The following is a 15,907-nucleotide window of genomic DNA, read 5'->3' as shown; positions in this document are numbered from 1 at the left end:
TTCTCATACAGAAATCCGATTGCTTTTCTCATTACATTAAAATATTGTTTATTTGCGACCCTCTGGGTTCTTTCAACTTGATATTTTTGGTCCCCAAGCCAAAAAGTTTGGACACCCCTGATGTGGATTATTTTTCATCCATCTATTTTCTTCCACTTATTAGAAATTGGGGTTGTGGATGTAACAGTCAGTTTTGTTGCAACTCTTCAACTGGATGCATGAATTTATATTGCTTGCCACTCCACCTCTGACCTAATGACCCTTGAAGATACCAAACACATCGAGCTAGAGGCCGGCTTTGTGTTCCTTCACATTGTGGACAGAACCCGTGGATACACACTAGTTTAATCTGGCACACACTGAGTTAACACAGCAAAGTCCACAGATTTTTTAAGCAAAATCAATACATTTAAAAAAAAACTAACATTTCTAAGAACAGTACTCAGTTTACAGAATAAGTTTAATGAATACTAAAGTATTCCGTTTCAAAAGTTCAAAATCATCTTTAAGCAAATAGAAGTTGTGATTCTGAAGGAAACATCTGACCAAAAGAGTTATTATAGTTAAAATCTGTTAAGTGTTATTTTCAAACGAGTTTCAGTCTTAATTCTCTCACAGCATGTGTGTATGTCAGACAGCGAGAAAAACAAGCCTCGGTTCTTTCCACTCATCCGTCTCTAATGTCCGAGCTTATGGGGGTTGTGGTCGCAGTCGTCCAATCACAGCTCAGAATGCCACTGGTTGGTGGGAACAAGCCTTTTTTGGACTCCTGAGGGAGCAATAAATTATTAATCCATTGAACATTATGTTTGTCTGAAGGGAACAGTTGAAAGAGTCCAAGTTCGTATGACATTTCATTAAAAGGGAAATTTTATTAAGTGAAATTATTCAAAATGTTTCAGGTCCCAAACAGTTAAAAAGGCTAAAAGTTATTATAGCTTTGAATCTTCTATAAATGTTCCTTCTACAATTTTACCATTATAGTTGGGTAGGCTCAACTAAAGACCTTAGATCATAGAATATTTTAATTTACAGAATATTGCATATCATTTTTAAATGGTTCGATGTCTGCAAATGAATTTGTTTTTTCATAGTTGCTTTTAAAGGATGTTGTCTCCCATTTTACGAGTTGATTTTGGTAATAAAACACGTCGGTCAGAAATTGGCAACATAAACAACATAATAAAAATGATCAGTCTGACAAACCATTTCCTGAATAGCTGATTAAAGATGAAAAAAATCAACAGTCCTATTAAACCCGTAGATGAAGAAAGGAGTTACTGTAAATCAGAACTAAACTGCATTTGTTCTAATTTACTTTCTAATTTACTTTCTGATGTAGTTTGCTACTTTTCACTATTACAACCGAATTAATGGATGGATGGATGGATGGACGGATGGACGGACGGACGGACGGATGGACGGACGGACGGAACCATTTTCCTTCCACTTCACAATTAAAATCTCATTCAAAAATAAATTAAAGTTTGCAGATGAAAACATGAACATCTAAAAATGTCTAAGGAGTGTGAATACTTTTGCCAGTCACTGCATATGTACATTTATTCTTATATAACAGACTCAGCTTCTGCCATAACGTGATGTGATTTCAAGGCTCTTATCTTCTGTGGATTGAACTTCAGTCATGTATGAACGTCACTGCTCAGATCTATGACTCCTCACGTTTGATTTGACAAAAACAACTGAAAAAACAGCCAGAAAGCATGAAAAAACTGACAGACATATCTTCAGACTAAGACAGTAAACAAAACCCAGCATGAAATTGTGAATACTGTAAAGTCTGCAGAAGTGACTGAGGATTGGGTTTGTGATTCTGCTGTTTGCATGTTTGTGCTGTTATTGGCTGAAAGCCCGGACAAGCCCCCAAAAACCTCGTCAGATATCAGCGATGTTCCTGCTGTGTAAATAATTACCTAATATTATTGAATGTTTATGTGGGAAATCTGCTGACACATATTTGTACTCAATGCACCAGATGTGGGCATCCCAATAAACCAATAAAATAAAAATTATGTCTAAGGACTTTGAGATATAAATTTTTTTTCACTCTCAACAGAATGTGTTGTTCTTGTTTTTAGTGAAAGGTCCCGTGAGGTGAATTGAACATTGATTATCTCGCAGGGAGTGGACTTTGATTGAACCCGGGCATACAAAAGTGCACAGTGACGCCTCTCTGTGGATGCCATAAAAAACCGGACAGTAAGTATATAATTACAGAGCGAAAGTCGCCTCTTCCCTTTCTGTGCTAGAAGGGCCCTTCAAGGATTACCATCTGGTCCTTCAAACCCTGCCTGGTAACATCTCAGGACCAAAACAAGAACCTTTAATTAGACCTAAACAATGTAAGTGTCTTTTGCAGCTCTAACTGAGACGTCAGTGTTCCCTGATTTAATGTGAAATCAAAGATGTTTACGTTTATTGTTGGCAGAGGCAGGGAACATGGTGGGACTCAAGCCCTCAGACGTGCCTCCTCCTCTTGGGGTGAAGATGGCGAGTGCCGGAGCAGCAGCCTGCATAGCGGACATGGTCACATTTCCTCTGGACACAGCCAAAGTCCGACTGCAGGTACCAGCAAGTTATGATAATAATCATCAGTTATTATGGCTGAAATGATTAATCAAATTAATCGTGATTAATTGATTGTTGAAATAATAATCGATTAATTGTTAAGTGGAGAATACAGGCTCTACAAATGACTATTTGTTTTTAAAAAAGAATTGATTCACTTAATAAAACTAGTATTTCAAAAATATATGAAGATATTCCTGAAAGATAATTTCGATGCGTAAATAATTTATAGTTACTTCTTCACCCAAATTTAGGTATGCACTGATTTGAAAAGTTGGATCAATATTGATAACCAATATTAGTAATGTAATTTCAGCCAATCAACAATATTCACTAATATCACTAATATAATCCTCTCCCCCTTTCTCCAGAAACACAAACGGCAACAAGATGGAAATTAGGGCTGAAACGATTAATCGACTCAATCATGATTAATTAATTGATTTATTAATCTATTGATGATTAGTAATCTATTAATCCTCAGCTGGAGTTTGCAGACATTAAAAATGGCCATTTGCTGAAAGAAAAAGAGAAAAAAATTACTCACTTAAAAAATTATATTTTAAAAATATACAGTGGTATTTCTATAAAGCCTATGCTTGGATGAATTTAGCAGAAATATACAAAAAAGATAAACTGACTAATTCATAGTGACTTCATACAAATTTAGGATAAATAAGCATAAATAATCTTAGAAGAAGCCACTATGAATGGAAATATTCATATTGACCAATATAGACAACCAATATTATTATCACAATATCGGCCGATTGACAATATTCACTAATATTAGATTGATCAACCCTCTCTCCATTCAACAGGAACAGAAATGGCAACAAAAACTAGGGCTGGAACGATTAATCGAATCAATCATGATTAATTGATTACTGGAATAATCATCAGCTAATTTAGTAATCAATAAATGGAAAACATATACTCTAAAAGTCTATGTACAAAAAATATAAACATTTTGCAATTAATATTAAAAAAAACTTCTTTGTCTGTAAAAATATTATTTTACCAAATGAGTACACATTAGGATGTTTGCACCAGAATGGATTTATCTTCTGATTTTCTGGAAAAATCTAAATGGCACCTCTTCCTTAGATTCAAGGGGAGAAGCAAGCGGTGGGTGGCATCCGCTACAGAGGGGTGTTTGGTACCATCAGCACCATGGTCCGGACCGAGGGGCCCAGGTCCTTGTATAACGGGCTGGTGGCCGGACTGCAGAGGCAGCTGTGTTTCGCTTCCATCAGAATCGGTCTCTATGACAACGTGAAAAACTTCTACACTGGAGGAAAAGAAAGTAGGATTTCACTTGCACACTGCAAAAACACCAAATCTTTTTATCTAGTTTCTAGTGGAAATCTCTAAGTACACTTAAAATAAAACAAAACTAACTTACAAGTAACTTTTTTGGCAAGATTCATGAACTTGTTCTAGGTCAATAAATCCTTAATATTGATGAAGAAGTACTAGGTATGCTGGGAGATGATTTCACTAAAAACAAGACATTTTCCCATGTTATAAGTGAAATAATTTCCTATCTTCATCAAAAGTAAGAAAATATTTACGTAATACAAGTTCCTATATTGCTAAAAAGTTATTTGTAAGTGAGTTTTGTCTTAACTCAAGTAAACTATGTTTAGAAACTACTCCCAAAATATTTGGTAGGATGTTTTAGGACAGGTTAGCATGTAGCATGGTTCTTCATGCTTGGTGGATGAGCAAAATCATACAGTCCGTCTATTGCAACATTCTTACTGCACCATTTACAAAGAGATTCTACATGTAAAATTCTAAAAAATAAAAACAAGCTAAGAACATCCTCCTCTTCCACGTCTCTCCAGATCCAGGCGTGCTGATGCGGATACTGGCCGGCTGCACAACAGGTGCCATGGCCGTGTCGTTTGCACAACCCACCGACGTGGTCAAGGTTCGATTCCAGGCCCAGATGAACCTGAACGGCGTGGCGCGGCGCTACAACGGCACAATGCAAGCCTACAGACAAATCTACCTCAATGAGGGCTTAAGAGGCCTGTGGAAAGGTGAGAGGAGAGGTTCCCACATCAGAGGACAAAATCCACAAACAATGTTGCTGAGTAATGCTTTAAGTGTGTGTGTGGGTGTGTGTGTGGGTGTGTGTGTGTGTGTTCTTCAGGAACATTACCCAACATCACAAGAAATGCACTGGTGAACTGCACAGAACTGGTTACCTATGACCTGATCAAAGAGGCCATTCTCAAACACAAACTGTTGTCAGGTAAGAGTTCGTCAGTCTGGGACTCTATGGCAAGCCAACTTATTATATAATAATGAAACAGGATTATGTAAAATCGACTTTTTTTGAGCTTTACATCAGGTTCTAAAGTTACTTAAAAATACATAGTCATGAGATAGGAGTTTGTTTTCAACAACCTTCCATAATATGCTCTAACACTCCTCTGTTTGAGAGGAGTTTACCAATTGGACCAGACTCCCACACCCACTCACCTCCCCTGCAGCTGATAACCAGCCCAGTACAGAACATGTTGTAATGTCCTGTCACAGAAAGCTGTAAATACTGTAGTTAATGTGAGATTTATCACAACCATCCTCTCCGCTCCATTCAGATTATTCAGACTGCTGACACAGACCCAGAACAATCACCTCACAGTTGATGGGATCCTTCTTTATCTCCCTACAGATAATCTTCCGTGCCACTTCGTGTCTGCGTTCGGAGCAGGCTTTGTCACTACGGTGATTGCCTCCCCAGTGGATGTAGTGAAAACAAGATACATGAACTCTCCGCCAGGCCAGTACCGCAGCGCCATCAACTGCGCCTGGACCATGATGACTAAAGAGGGACCAACTGCGTTTTACAAAGGGTAAATAAAAACCGAGGGTCTTCACAATCAGCCACCTGATTACTGAATTAGAGGACTGTTGGTGAAAACACAACTAATCTGGTAAAGCCATATCCACATCATAAAACGTGGTGGTGGTTGCATCATGCTGTGGGAATACTGTTCAATACTAGAGAAAGGGAAGCTGAAAGTTGATGGAACGATGGATGGCAGTGGTGACCCTAGAAAATGTTCATAGAGGTTGTGAGGTGGGACATGGAAAGAAAGTAGTAAAGAAACAAATAAGGAGAGAAAGTAGTAAAGAAAAAAGAAGTAAAGGAAAAAGCAAAGAAAGAAATAAAGTTGTAAAGAAGAAAAAAGTAAAGCAATGAAAGAGAAGTAAAGAAAGGAGGAAGTAAAAGAAGTAGAAATAAAGTTGTAGAGAAATTAAACAAAAGTAAAGACTAAGAAAGAAGTAAAAAAAAGAAAGAAAGAAGTAAGGAATGAACTAAAGAAGCAAAGGCATTAAAGAAAAAGAATTACAAAAAAGTGAAGAAAGAAGTAAAGAAAAAATAATTTCAAAGAAAGAAGCAAAAAAGGAAGTAAAGATAGGCACACAGACTTTTCATGTATTCATTTATTGTGTTTTACATTTGTGTCTTGTTTGAAGATGTCTGTATGTGTTTGTATGAACTGAACATGAATTATTAAAATTGTGGTCATCTTCTCTGGGTGGCCACAGCACCCCCTGGCCACCACTTGGGGGCGCCACCGACGGGTGGAAATAATTACAAGCAATCCTAGAAGAAAACCTGTTAGACTCTGTGTAACACCGTCATCTGGGGCAAAGGTCACTGAACAGAAACAAAAACACACAACCAGAGCTACAGTGGGATGGTTTACATCAAGACATTCATATTAGAATGGCCTAGTCAAAGTCCAGAATAAAATTCAATTGATATTCACTGGCAACTGAAATCTGAAAACTGATCTTATACTCTTTCTATCCTCCTTAGTTTTGACACCAGTGGGGCTGAATACAATTTTTTAAACTGATTTTTATTGTAAAAGATTGAAAACCACAAACGGTTTCCTTCCTTTTCTCAACGATGCACAATTTGTTTTGTTTTGCTACACAAAATCCCAACAAAATAGTTTAGGAGGTATGAATACTTTTACGATAGCTCTACATTGGTATCGATAATTTCCTTGTTTTCCAGGTTTATGCCTTCGTTTCTGAGACTGGGATCCTGGAACGTCGTCATGTTCGTCTCATTCGAGCAAATCAAGAGAGCCATGATGATGTCCAGAAGAATCGAAGCACCAAACTGAGATTCCAGACTCAAAAGCCTGAACGTAAACCTTAAAACAACCTGGACGTTTTACCTCTAATACAGGGAAAACCAGCTTCTGTTGAAGCTTTATTTTCCCTGAAGACAGAGTGTTGTATTTACCGTAACTTTTTTTATACTCTGGAACCAATGCAGTCACTGTGGGAGCGAAACCCGTTGACACAAGTTTGCACTTTATGCAATGCATGTCAGAACTTGCTCAGGTAGCCTAAACCAGCACTTATTTACATCTTAATAAAATGGTTTGTTATTAAAACGTGTAAAACATGTTTTTGTTCATCTTAAATACATTTTTTATGTGTCCTACAGATTTTATGCTGCGTATGTCACTTTAACACCAACAATTTTTAACTCAAATGTGAAATTTATTGACTTCAAGCAGAAAGTTTCTCGAAACTGCAAACTGTAGCATAAAATGTAATGAGCAATAAAAACCTCAGTCTTGGGAAATAAAAAGACTGAAAACAGGGTGCAAGCGTGACACGAGTGGGGAGATATTAAACCACGCACAATGATGGAGCGCCATGTTTTATGTTTAAGTCATGAGCTCAGGACATAAACATGAATAACCTGAGGGTAAATCTGTCACAACACAGATACCTTAAACACAAGGAAACATGGTAATTACATTTTTTATGTGAAAATTTGATCACCAAGGTGCTTAAAGCCTCATGAGTCATGATCTCCACCTGAGTCTTCTGCAGCAGTTCTCATTTCTCTTTACAGTCTCTGGAATGGTCACTTTTCGGAGGTACAGGGGGTTCGGGTTTGTGCTGCATGTGGAAAATAGTCGTTGTTCTGGACGAAGGTTGACTGGGCACCACTAAAGAAACTGAAAAAGTTAGATTTGTAGTTTGCTTGCTGTTGGTTGTGGGTCTTCTTTGATAATCCCGCCTCCTTCAATCAGATCCAACTGGGACGTAAACAGGCAGAAATGCGTCGAATCACATTAATTGCAAGCGACATTCAGTGTGAGAGACACGTCAGGGTCCTGCAGATGAGTCTTCACTATGTTGTGAAATTTTTCTCTGTACTGATTGAAGTGCATGATGCTCTCTGGCTCCTCGGCAACCCAGAATTTATCAAACTCGTATGCAAGATAACCTGGAAAGTAAAACAGAGGCTGAAGAAAAACTTCCACACTGAGAAGGAGAAATGTGGAACAGACACAGTGGCTTGAAAAAGTCTTTCACATTTTGTAACAACCACAAATCTCAGTATAGACATAGTGCAGCGTGACGTCATGGGGCGGGCGTCAAGTGTTTGACTAGACCCATTAGTGTGTGAATGGGCACATTCACCCATTCACACACCAATCAGCAGGTAGCTTGAGGTTAAGGAGGAAGCTGGAATCAAACCCACAACCCTCAGTTTGCAAGACGACTTCTCCACCCACTGAGCCACAATCGCCATCCGGAAAGTATTGAAACCATTAGTGCATTCTCCAATTTTTATGCCATGTATCATTTTTCTTCCTCTCAAATTTATGCTCTACTTTGTGTTGGTCAATCACATAAAATCCAAAAAAAACCACAATGAGGTTTGTGGCTGCATTGTGACCAAATATGGAACTTAAATATGTCTGAATGGATTTATGAAGCATTATAGTTACAGTAAAACTGGTGGAAGTCCTTGAGCTCCGGAGGACCTGGGATTGAATTGTAGAAATGTGGTTTCAGAGCGCCGCTCTTCAGCAGGCTGTAGGCCATTTCTGTCAGGTTGATCCCAACTATAGCATATGAATACCTGAAACACATTTCACGTCTATTACACAAGCAGGTTTCCACAAACAAACAGAAATGATGCTGAAATAACTGCCTCTTACCCCAGTTTGGGGTGGTTTGCACGAGACAGCACCTGGCGAGACTCTGCTGTGTAGTTTTCACTGAAAAAGCTGCAAAACAAAAAACATCAGGATTTATTTCAGCTCAACTCAGGGGTTAATTCTCTGAATAAACAACTTCATCCAGTAAAACGTGGAGTCCCTGTAAGAACTGAAGAAAGAGGAAGAACAACCCTACAATTTTTATGAACTAATCTGGAACAAACGTCCAGAAAACCCTTTAAATCAAGCCTAAAACCCACATGCTTAGGGTTGCCTTTAATTAATAATAACTGGAACACTGATCAATATATTTGATTATTTTGATTATAGCATTTGACAATATGTATTGATGTTTCATAATTGGTTATTTTATTATGTTTTCATGTTGTAAAGCAATCTAAGCTGCCCTGTTGCTGAAATGTTCTATAGAAATTAGCTTGGCTATATAAAGAAGGCATGCCACACTTTTCAGATTTTTATTAGTAAAACGTTTCTTAAACCCATGCATAAAGTTCCTTTCACTTCATATTTGTTTACGTTGTGTTGCTCTACAGCAGGGGTCTGCAACCCAAAGAGACATTTTTGCCCTAAATCCACCAAATTAAAACTTTTTTAAAAAAAGAAATGTCTCGAAAGAAAGATAACTTAGAATTTTTTCAATAATATCTAAGAAATTTGTCAGTATTTTTAAAGAAATACAATTTACATCTATAACCCCTGATCTAGCAACCAGAAAATAGATTTCAAGAAACTTCTAGTACTTTTATGCAAATTCGTTGCAGTTATTCTATGAGAAAACTGAGAAAACTGCTAAAAAAAATATGCATTTGTTATGATATCTATGTTTAAAAACATTTGTTTGATCTTTATCATTTTTAAGTTAAAAGAGCTATTGTAGAAGGTCACAGGTTGCATACTCCTGGTTTATAGGATAAAATCCCATTAAACTACAGCAAAGGCTTTGGGTATAATGGGCCAAAATGTGAATAAGGGGTGTAAATACTTTTGGGAGGCACTGTATAGAGCTACAATATGTTATATTCTTCTAAATACTCTATTACTGAGTTAGATAATTGTATTTGTACTTAATTTGTGTTAAAAAGTGTAAGTTTCTATGAAGGAATGTGATAATTACTCACAGCAGGTTGATGAGACCCAGCAGGCCCATTCCTCTGAAATCCGTCTTTGGATCTTCTCCTTGGAAGCCGATGTCTCCCCACTGCCTCGTTACCCTGGACTCCAGTTTCACTGTTGGCATCAACAAGTCCCAAAGCTAAAAACACAAAGTTCTACAGTCAAACATCCAAACGGCATCTGGAATGGACCACAGGAACAAAGATGTCCGCTGTCATCTGCAGCAGCAGCGGCTTGATTGAAAAGAAACAAAAGAAGTGATTCACTTAATAAAACTAGTATTTCAAAACTACAAAGGATTGGATAAACGTAGCAGAAACATACACAGAAGATAAACTAATTCATAGTGACTTCTTTACACAAATTAAGGGATGCACCGATTTGAAAAGTTGGACCAATACCGATATTAATATCGCTATTTCAGCAAATTAAAAAATATTCACTAATATTACATTGACTAAGCCCCTCCCACTTACCCAGCAGCACAATCGGCAACAAGATGGAAATTAGGGCTGAAACGATTAATCAAATCAATCATGATTAATCACTTATTGAAATAATCACCAAGTAATTTAGCAACAGATTGATCGCAAACTGGAATATACAGACTTTAAAAGTGGCCCTCTGCTGAAAGAACAACATTCTCAGAGCAGTAATTAAGTCAAAACTGTACAAAGAATATAATAGAATTTTAGCTTCACTTGGTTCAAATTCTGTAAAATAAATCTCATGTTATGCACCTTTTGCTTCATATTTTAGCTGCAGATGCAGCCTTTGCAACAAATGATCAAGCGTACAGAAAAGGAATACTGTTACTGTATTTTAGGCAATACCATTTTTGCTTTCTTATTTAAAGAAAGAAATTGAATCATTTCCTTTCCTGCATATTCTAATGTATTTTTAATATTGTGTAAAAAAAGCTTAAGTTGTTAAACAAAGAAAATCTGAAGAATGTGCCAATTTTTCATCCGATTCATTATCAGAATAACTGATTATTGAAAAGCTTTTAGTTGCAGCCGTGATGGAAATAAACATTAATTATTAATACCGGCCCAGTTTTACTTATCGGACCGATACTGATGTGTTAAAAATTGACTAACATCACCTGACATGTCGTGCATCCCTGCACAAAACTATAAAACCCACACCTTTAACAGCATGGCCTCGTGTTTTGGATTATCCGAGTTGAAGACTTCCTTCCTCAAGTCTTCCACACAAAAATACAATGTGTTGTATCCTGTTATCTGCAGCAGGCAGATGTGCAGGTTTGCCTTAAATCTGCAAGACAAACAGAGAAAGGAACAATGAGTCACTCAAAACTACAACAAAACAACTAAGTCAAAGATCAGCACATGGATAAAAATGTAGAAGTAAACGTACAGCTGATCTGAATGGGGCTTGATTTCCTTCTCTTTCATAATCTGATCCACATGTTTCTCTACATTTTCCTTGCTTGTTTCCAAAGCTCCTCTCAAAACCTGAGAAGGGAAAAACAATCACAAAAACAACAGAGAAGTGCATCAGACACACACAAAAAGAAAGTTAAATAAACAACAATCAGCCTGAGAGTTCTTTAAATTCACTTGAGAAAGAAAAAGTACCAGTATTCTCAGACTGTTGGCTTGGAAAATGGCTTTAGAAATACATTACATTTAGATCTGTTCTTTCTACACTTGGCAAGGTTTGCCAAAGATAAGGACAGATTAAAATAAGAAGATCTGCTGATTTTAAAGTTCACCAAATCCACCAGTCTGAAGATAAAAAGGTCAGACAGTCGATGCAGTCAGCTTTTATCCTATTTTATGATGCAGCTGCATATTTTAAAAGACAATGAAATAAATTTCTGACATATTCTTTCTCTCATTGTTGTAGCTTTTAGCTAATAGAAGTAGTTTAGATAATTCTAACTAAAACAAGTGAAGTTTGTTCTGACTTAACTTCAGACAGTGAGAAAAAAAATTTAATGCGTCTTTTTATTAAGTATATCAACTTCTGGTTTTTAACTGTATTAAAAGTTGTTTTTCCACCAGTTAGAAAAAAATATTTTTTATTTTTAAATATCATGAATAAATGATGACAACAAAAAAGAAGTGGTTCAACTGAATCTGAAATTTACAATATTTTAGCTTGCATATCTTACTTTATTTTTAGATGACTGAAGAGAGTATTCTGGAAGACAAGGAAACAGGGAGCAGATTAGTGAAAGGGGGATACTGCCCGGCAACAAGAGGAGTACTGGAGGAGGAGTATTTTACCTGCTTTTTTTGTCATTGTGGCTCCTGGTTTGCTTCCAGAGCAAATCCTCTGAAGCTCACAAGTCCCTGTAGTCTTCCTGAGGAGCCACTTTAACCAAGTTCTCAGCAACGATGTGTAAATATACTGCCAGATACGCCGAATCATTTCTGAAATATATGCAAAGAAACGTGCAGGAGTTACTTGAACAAAGTTTTGCATTTTTCTAAATCCATTTTAGAAGCATTTTCATTTGTATCTTTAGAGAGAACAAAGAGTTAATGGGGTTTTGTTCATTTTTTGGTCAATTTCAGACATTTTAGGTTAGGAAAGGAAGCTGTCTGCCACTTATGTTTCTTTTTTGCTTGGATGCAAATTTGAAGCAAATTTCTTCAAATCTAATTAGACTTTCCAGAAATTTGGGTTATGCGATTCAGATAAATATTGTCAAACAACACGAGGTCATTCAGAGTCATTTTTGTTTTATCCGAGCGCAACAAAACATTTTGTAAAGAGCTGACAGGCCCAAATAAAGTTCATCATCAATGAAAACAAAGTGTAGACTAAAACCACAAAATAATAAGACAACTAAAATAAATACTGAACCACTTTGAGCATTTTTGATTATGTATCTCCATAATTTAACAAAGAACCCAGCTACAAAGGAAAATAAATTAATCCACAATTATGAAGTACAAATAACATGTTTAACAAAAGGGAAGTAAAGAGCCAGTGTCAACGTGGGAAGACATGGGTCATGAGATTCTTTGAACTTTTGAGTAAAAAAATATCACAGTTTTACAAAATTAATGGAAAAATTCAAATAAAAGTGAATATGAAAATAACATATTCTTTCTGCTCTAAAAATTATATAATACACTGACCATAAACGTAAGGAAAGATTTAGATTTAGAATAAACACCTGATACTTTAGTAATAAAAATTCTGACTGCACATAATGTTATTCCTTTGTGCTTTCCAGTTTTTATTAATAAAACTTTACTGGAAGTACAATGATCTATATAACAGACAAGTCATAATATTCTGACTTGTCATTTATTTAGCAAATATGATATTTTCCTGATTGATTTAATCTGATTAAATCAAAAACTGAAAGTTTCCCCTATTTTTATATTTTCAGATAAAAATACAAATTTATAGAATTGATTGATTGATTTCTTTATTTCAACAGACTCGTGGTCCACGAATTGATAGTAAATATACTTTCTTTTGCACACCGACCACTCCGTCGATGTTAGTAGGACACAAGTTAAACTCATCTGTTTGTTTCACAGCAACAAAGTCCCTACGACATTAAAATCGTCCCCAGTTAGTGTCTGAGAAGGTCGGGTGATTCTAAGTCAGTGTATGCATAAATATTCAGCCTAAAATCTCAGAATGACATCATCCATGAGGCTGAAAAAGCCAAAACAATAGCAGAATTGTGTTAGCCTCGATGCTAACTTCAAATGACCATGATTATTCCGTTAATTTACAAATGTTCCGCGAGTTTAGTCGCCATTTAGTAACCAAAGCATGCTGGCATTACCCAGTTGTTAGCTTATAATCCATAGTTTCGTTCACACACTAACCTAGCTAGCATTACAATTCACAAGTGACAGCTCAGAACAACAGGTTGCCATTGATTTGTCTGTTAGCTTCCTGCATCACCAGGACTTGGTTACGTCGCAAACACACCGGGTGGCAGCACAGAGGATTAAAAACCAGTTGTGCTGTTGCTTACCTTATTTTTTGTTGTTGGAAAATGTTACAGAACTCAAGTATTTCCTTCTACTTCGAAGCTAACCCGTGTGTTCGAGGTAAAAGGTTAGCAACGTATCTCTTGACAACGGCGCTATGATTCTGGTGCGTTCATATTCAAATCCGACACACAGCTACTCAACTACATGCACTAACAAAACAAAAAGTTTATGACATATAAGGGCAAATGTTCGTTGCACTGAGTCTCTTTAAAACTTTTCTAAAAGAGTAACTAGAAAAAACGATGTAAGATATTTAAAAATTAAGTTGCAATTACATTACGGAACTGAATGAATAATGTCTTTGAACTCACCAACTCAAATCTGGCACCAGTGCTGTTGCGGCGCCATCTGGTGAACAAAAATACACACGACCTGGAGAAACAATTTCCAGTTTTCTGGGCTTTTCCCAGAAAACAAACTCAAGCAGAAAAACATTCATATATTCAGTTTGCGTTTTAGTGCGAAACAGAAAAACCGACAATGTATAAGAACATGCTGACTGCTGCTGCCTGGCAGATTTTTATATTGTGAAACCCTGTAACCCTTTTAAAGGAAACGAAAGAGAACATAAAAATAATAATTTGCTGTAGAAGTTCAGCCTATGGCTTTGTCAAGGATGGTTAAGCACTGAAAGACAGGGCAACGGTATCATCTATGAACTTAGAACATTAAGTTGTTAGCTGCAGTATCTCAGCTAAAAAGAACTACAGGCCAGATGCAGCATCTACAAGAATGTACAAAAAACAGAAATAAAGTTCAAAGCTGAAGTAACAGCAAATAATGCAAAACATTCTCCATTGTCCTTAAAATATGTTTAAAACCAGTCATTCCAGGTAAGCTGCACAATTTACAAATAAAAATGGTGCAAGGTTCACTGAGGGAATAGTTTTATTAATTTATATTAAGTGTTTATAATGAGATGAGTAATTCTGCTGCTATTAGACTAGAGGTTACACTGTTAAAAACAACAGCAAGATCCAGCACAAAACCACAGACCGTTTTCCCCTCATGCTTGAGCAGCAATCTGGTTTATCAACAATGCTGCCGATCTTCAGATTGTCACCGTTGGTGCACTTGACTTTAATTAAGTCACAGTCTCTCACCTAATCAGTCCCTCTGGGTTTTCACAGGCTGGAGGTGTATCCCATACAATTACTGCATTAGAAGAAGAGCTCCTGTCTGAGGCAGGCTATATTTGAAAAGCAAATCCCCAAAGTAAGCACTTAGTTTCTAGCAATAGTCTGAAGATTAGAGGAGCATGAGTTAGAATACAGACTATAATGCTGAAATTAAGACTGGGCTATTTTAAAACATCATGAATTTAAAAATGACAGAAATTTGTTCTTTTATTTATTTAATGGCACACTCAGTAGCAGTACTGTGCAAAAGCCTCTAATCAGCCCTCATTTCTTAATGTTTTGCTTCCAAGGAGACAGTGGTAAGTTTGAGGAGGATGCAGTAATAAAAAATAAAAAATGAAATAAACATCAGTGTAGCATACTCCCCTCCCCCAAATGAAGGATTGTGGCTTTACTGATGAACAGTGAGGTTTATTGAAAGTAAACCCTGTAAGGGTAAACCCACACACAAAAAGACAGTGTAAGCTACAAAAACAAGCTCTTACAACGTATCAACTACAAATAACGTTCACTACTAAAAATATCAACTCTAATTCAAAACTATGCCCTAGTGTTTGTATACAACAAAACAAATTTACAACTCCAACCAATCAATATTTGAAATATTCATACATACAAATATAGACATACATTTTCTAAAAAATAATTATCAAGGGTTGATTGTTTTGCTGTAAGTTTGTGCTCTTATAATCCTTAAAAAAAACTGCAATAGAAGCAAAAACCTGGACAAAGAATACACAAAACTTATGTTGTACCAGGCATATATTGTAATTTTAAGACTTTATTTGTAAAATTTATGAATTTAAAAGAATTTTAAAAAATGTTACCTGTCCTTACAAGTCATATTTTCCTCAATCTAGAACTGTGGTGGGGTTTTTATGTTTTGGCTAGATAAGACAAAGACTGAGCTTTTTGCAAACACATGTGAGAGTGTACTTTGTTTCTAATGTTAAGTATGGGGGTGGATCTGTGATGCTGTGGGCTTGTTTCTCATTTAAAAGCCCAGGAAACCTTGTCACAGTGTATGGCTTCATGAATTCTTTGAACT

The 15,907-nt window shown here is 36.5% G+C and overlaps 2 protein-coding genes across 2 annotated transcripts; one reads left to right on the top strand and one right to left on the bottom strand.

Moving 5' to 3' along the window:
• The first annotated feature begins 2,217 nt into the window (after window positions 1-2,217).
• On the top strand, window positions 2,218-7,022 carry ucp1 (uncoupling protein 1). The gene is made up of 7 exons (XM_032562111.1): window positions 2,218-2,363; window positions 2,450-2,586; window positions 3,697-3,895; window positions 4,440-4,637; window positions 4,751-4,852; window positions 5,276-5,456; window positions 6,635-7,022. The coding sequence occupies exons 2-7, from the start codon at window positions 2,461-2,463 to the stop codon at window positions 6,744-6,746; spliced, it is 918 nt and encodes a 305-aa protein (XP_032418002.1). The 5' UTR covers window positions 2,218-2,363; window positions 2,450-2,460; the 3' UTR covers window positions 6,747-7,022.
• Window positions 6,018-13,842, bottom strand: elmod2 (ELMO/CED-12 domain containing 2). The gene is made up of 9 exons (XM_032562112.1): window positions 13,702-13,842; window positions 11,981-12,127; window positions 11,866-11,894; window positions 11,106-11,203; window positions 10,874-11,003; window positions 9,731-9,864; window positions 8,592-8,660; window positions 8,379-8,512; window positions 6,018-7,870 (listed from the first exon to the last, which is right to left on the bottom strand). Exons 2-9 carry the CDS (start codon window positions 12,123-12,125, stop codon window positions 7,716-7,718), a joined length of 894 nt encoding a protein of 297 aa, XP_032418003.1. The 5' UTR covers window positions 12,126-12,127; window positions 13,702-13,842; the 3' UTR covers window positions 6,018-7,715.
• Window positions 13,843-15,907: the final 2,065 nt, after the last annotated feature.

This window comes from Xiphophorus hellerii, chromosome 5 (genome assembly GCF_003331165.1).
Source record: "Xiphophorus hellerii strain 12219 chromosome 5, Xiphophorus_hellerii-4.1, whole genome shotgun sequence".
NCBI classification, from domain to species: domain Eukaryota; kingdom Metazoa; phylum Chordata; class Actinopteri; order Cyprinodontiformes; family Poeciliidae; genus Xiphophorus; species Xiphophorus hellerii.
The sequence above is the reverse complement of the archived record's forward strand: the minus strand, read 5'-3'. Positions and strand labels throughout refer to the sequence as shown.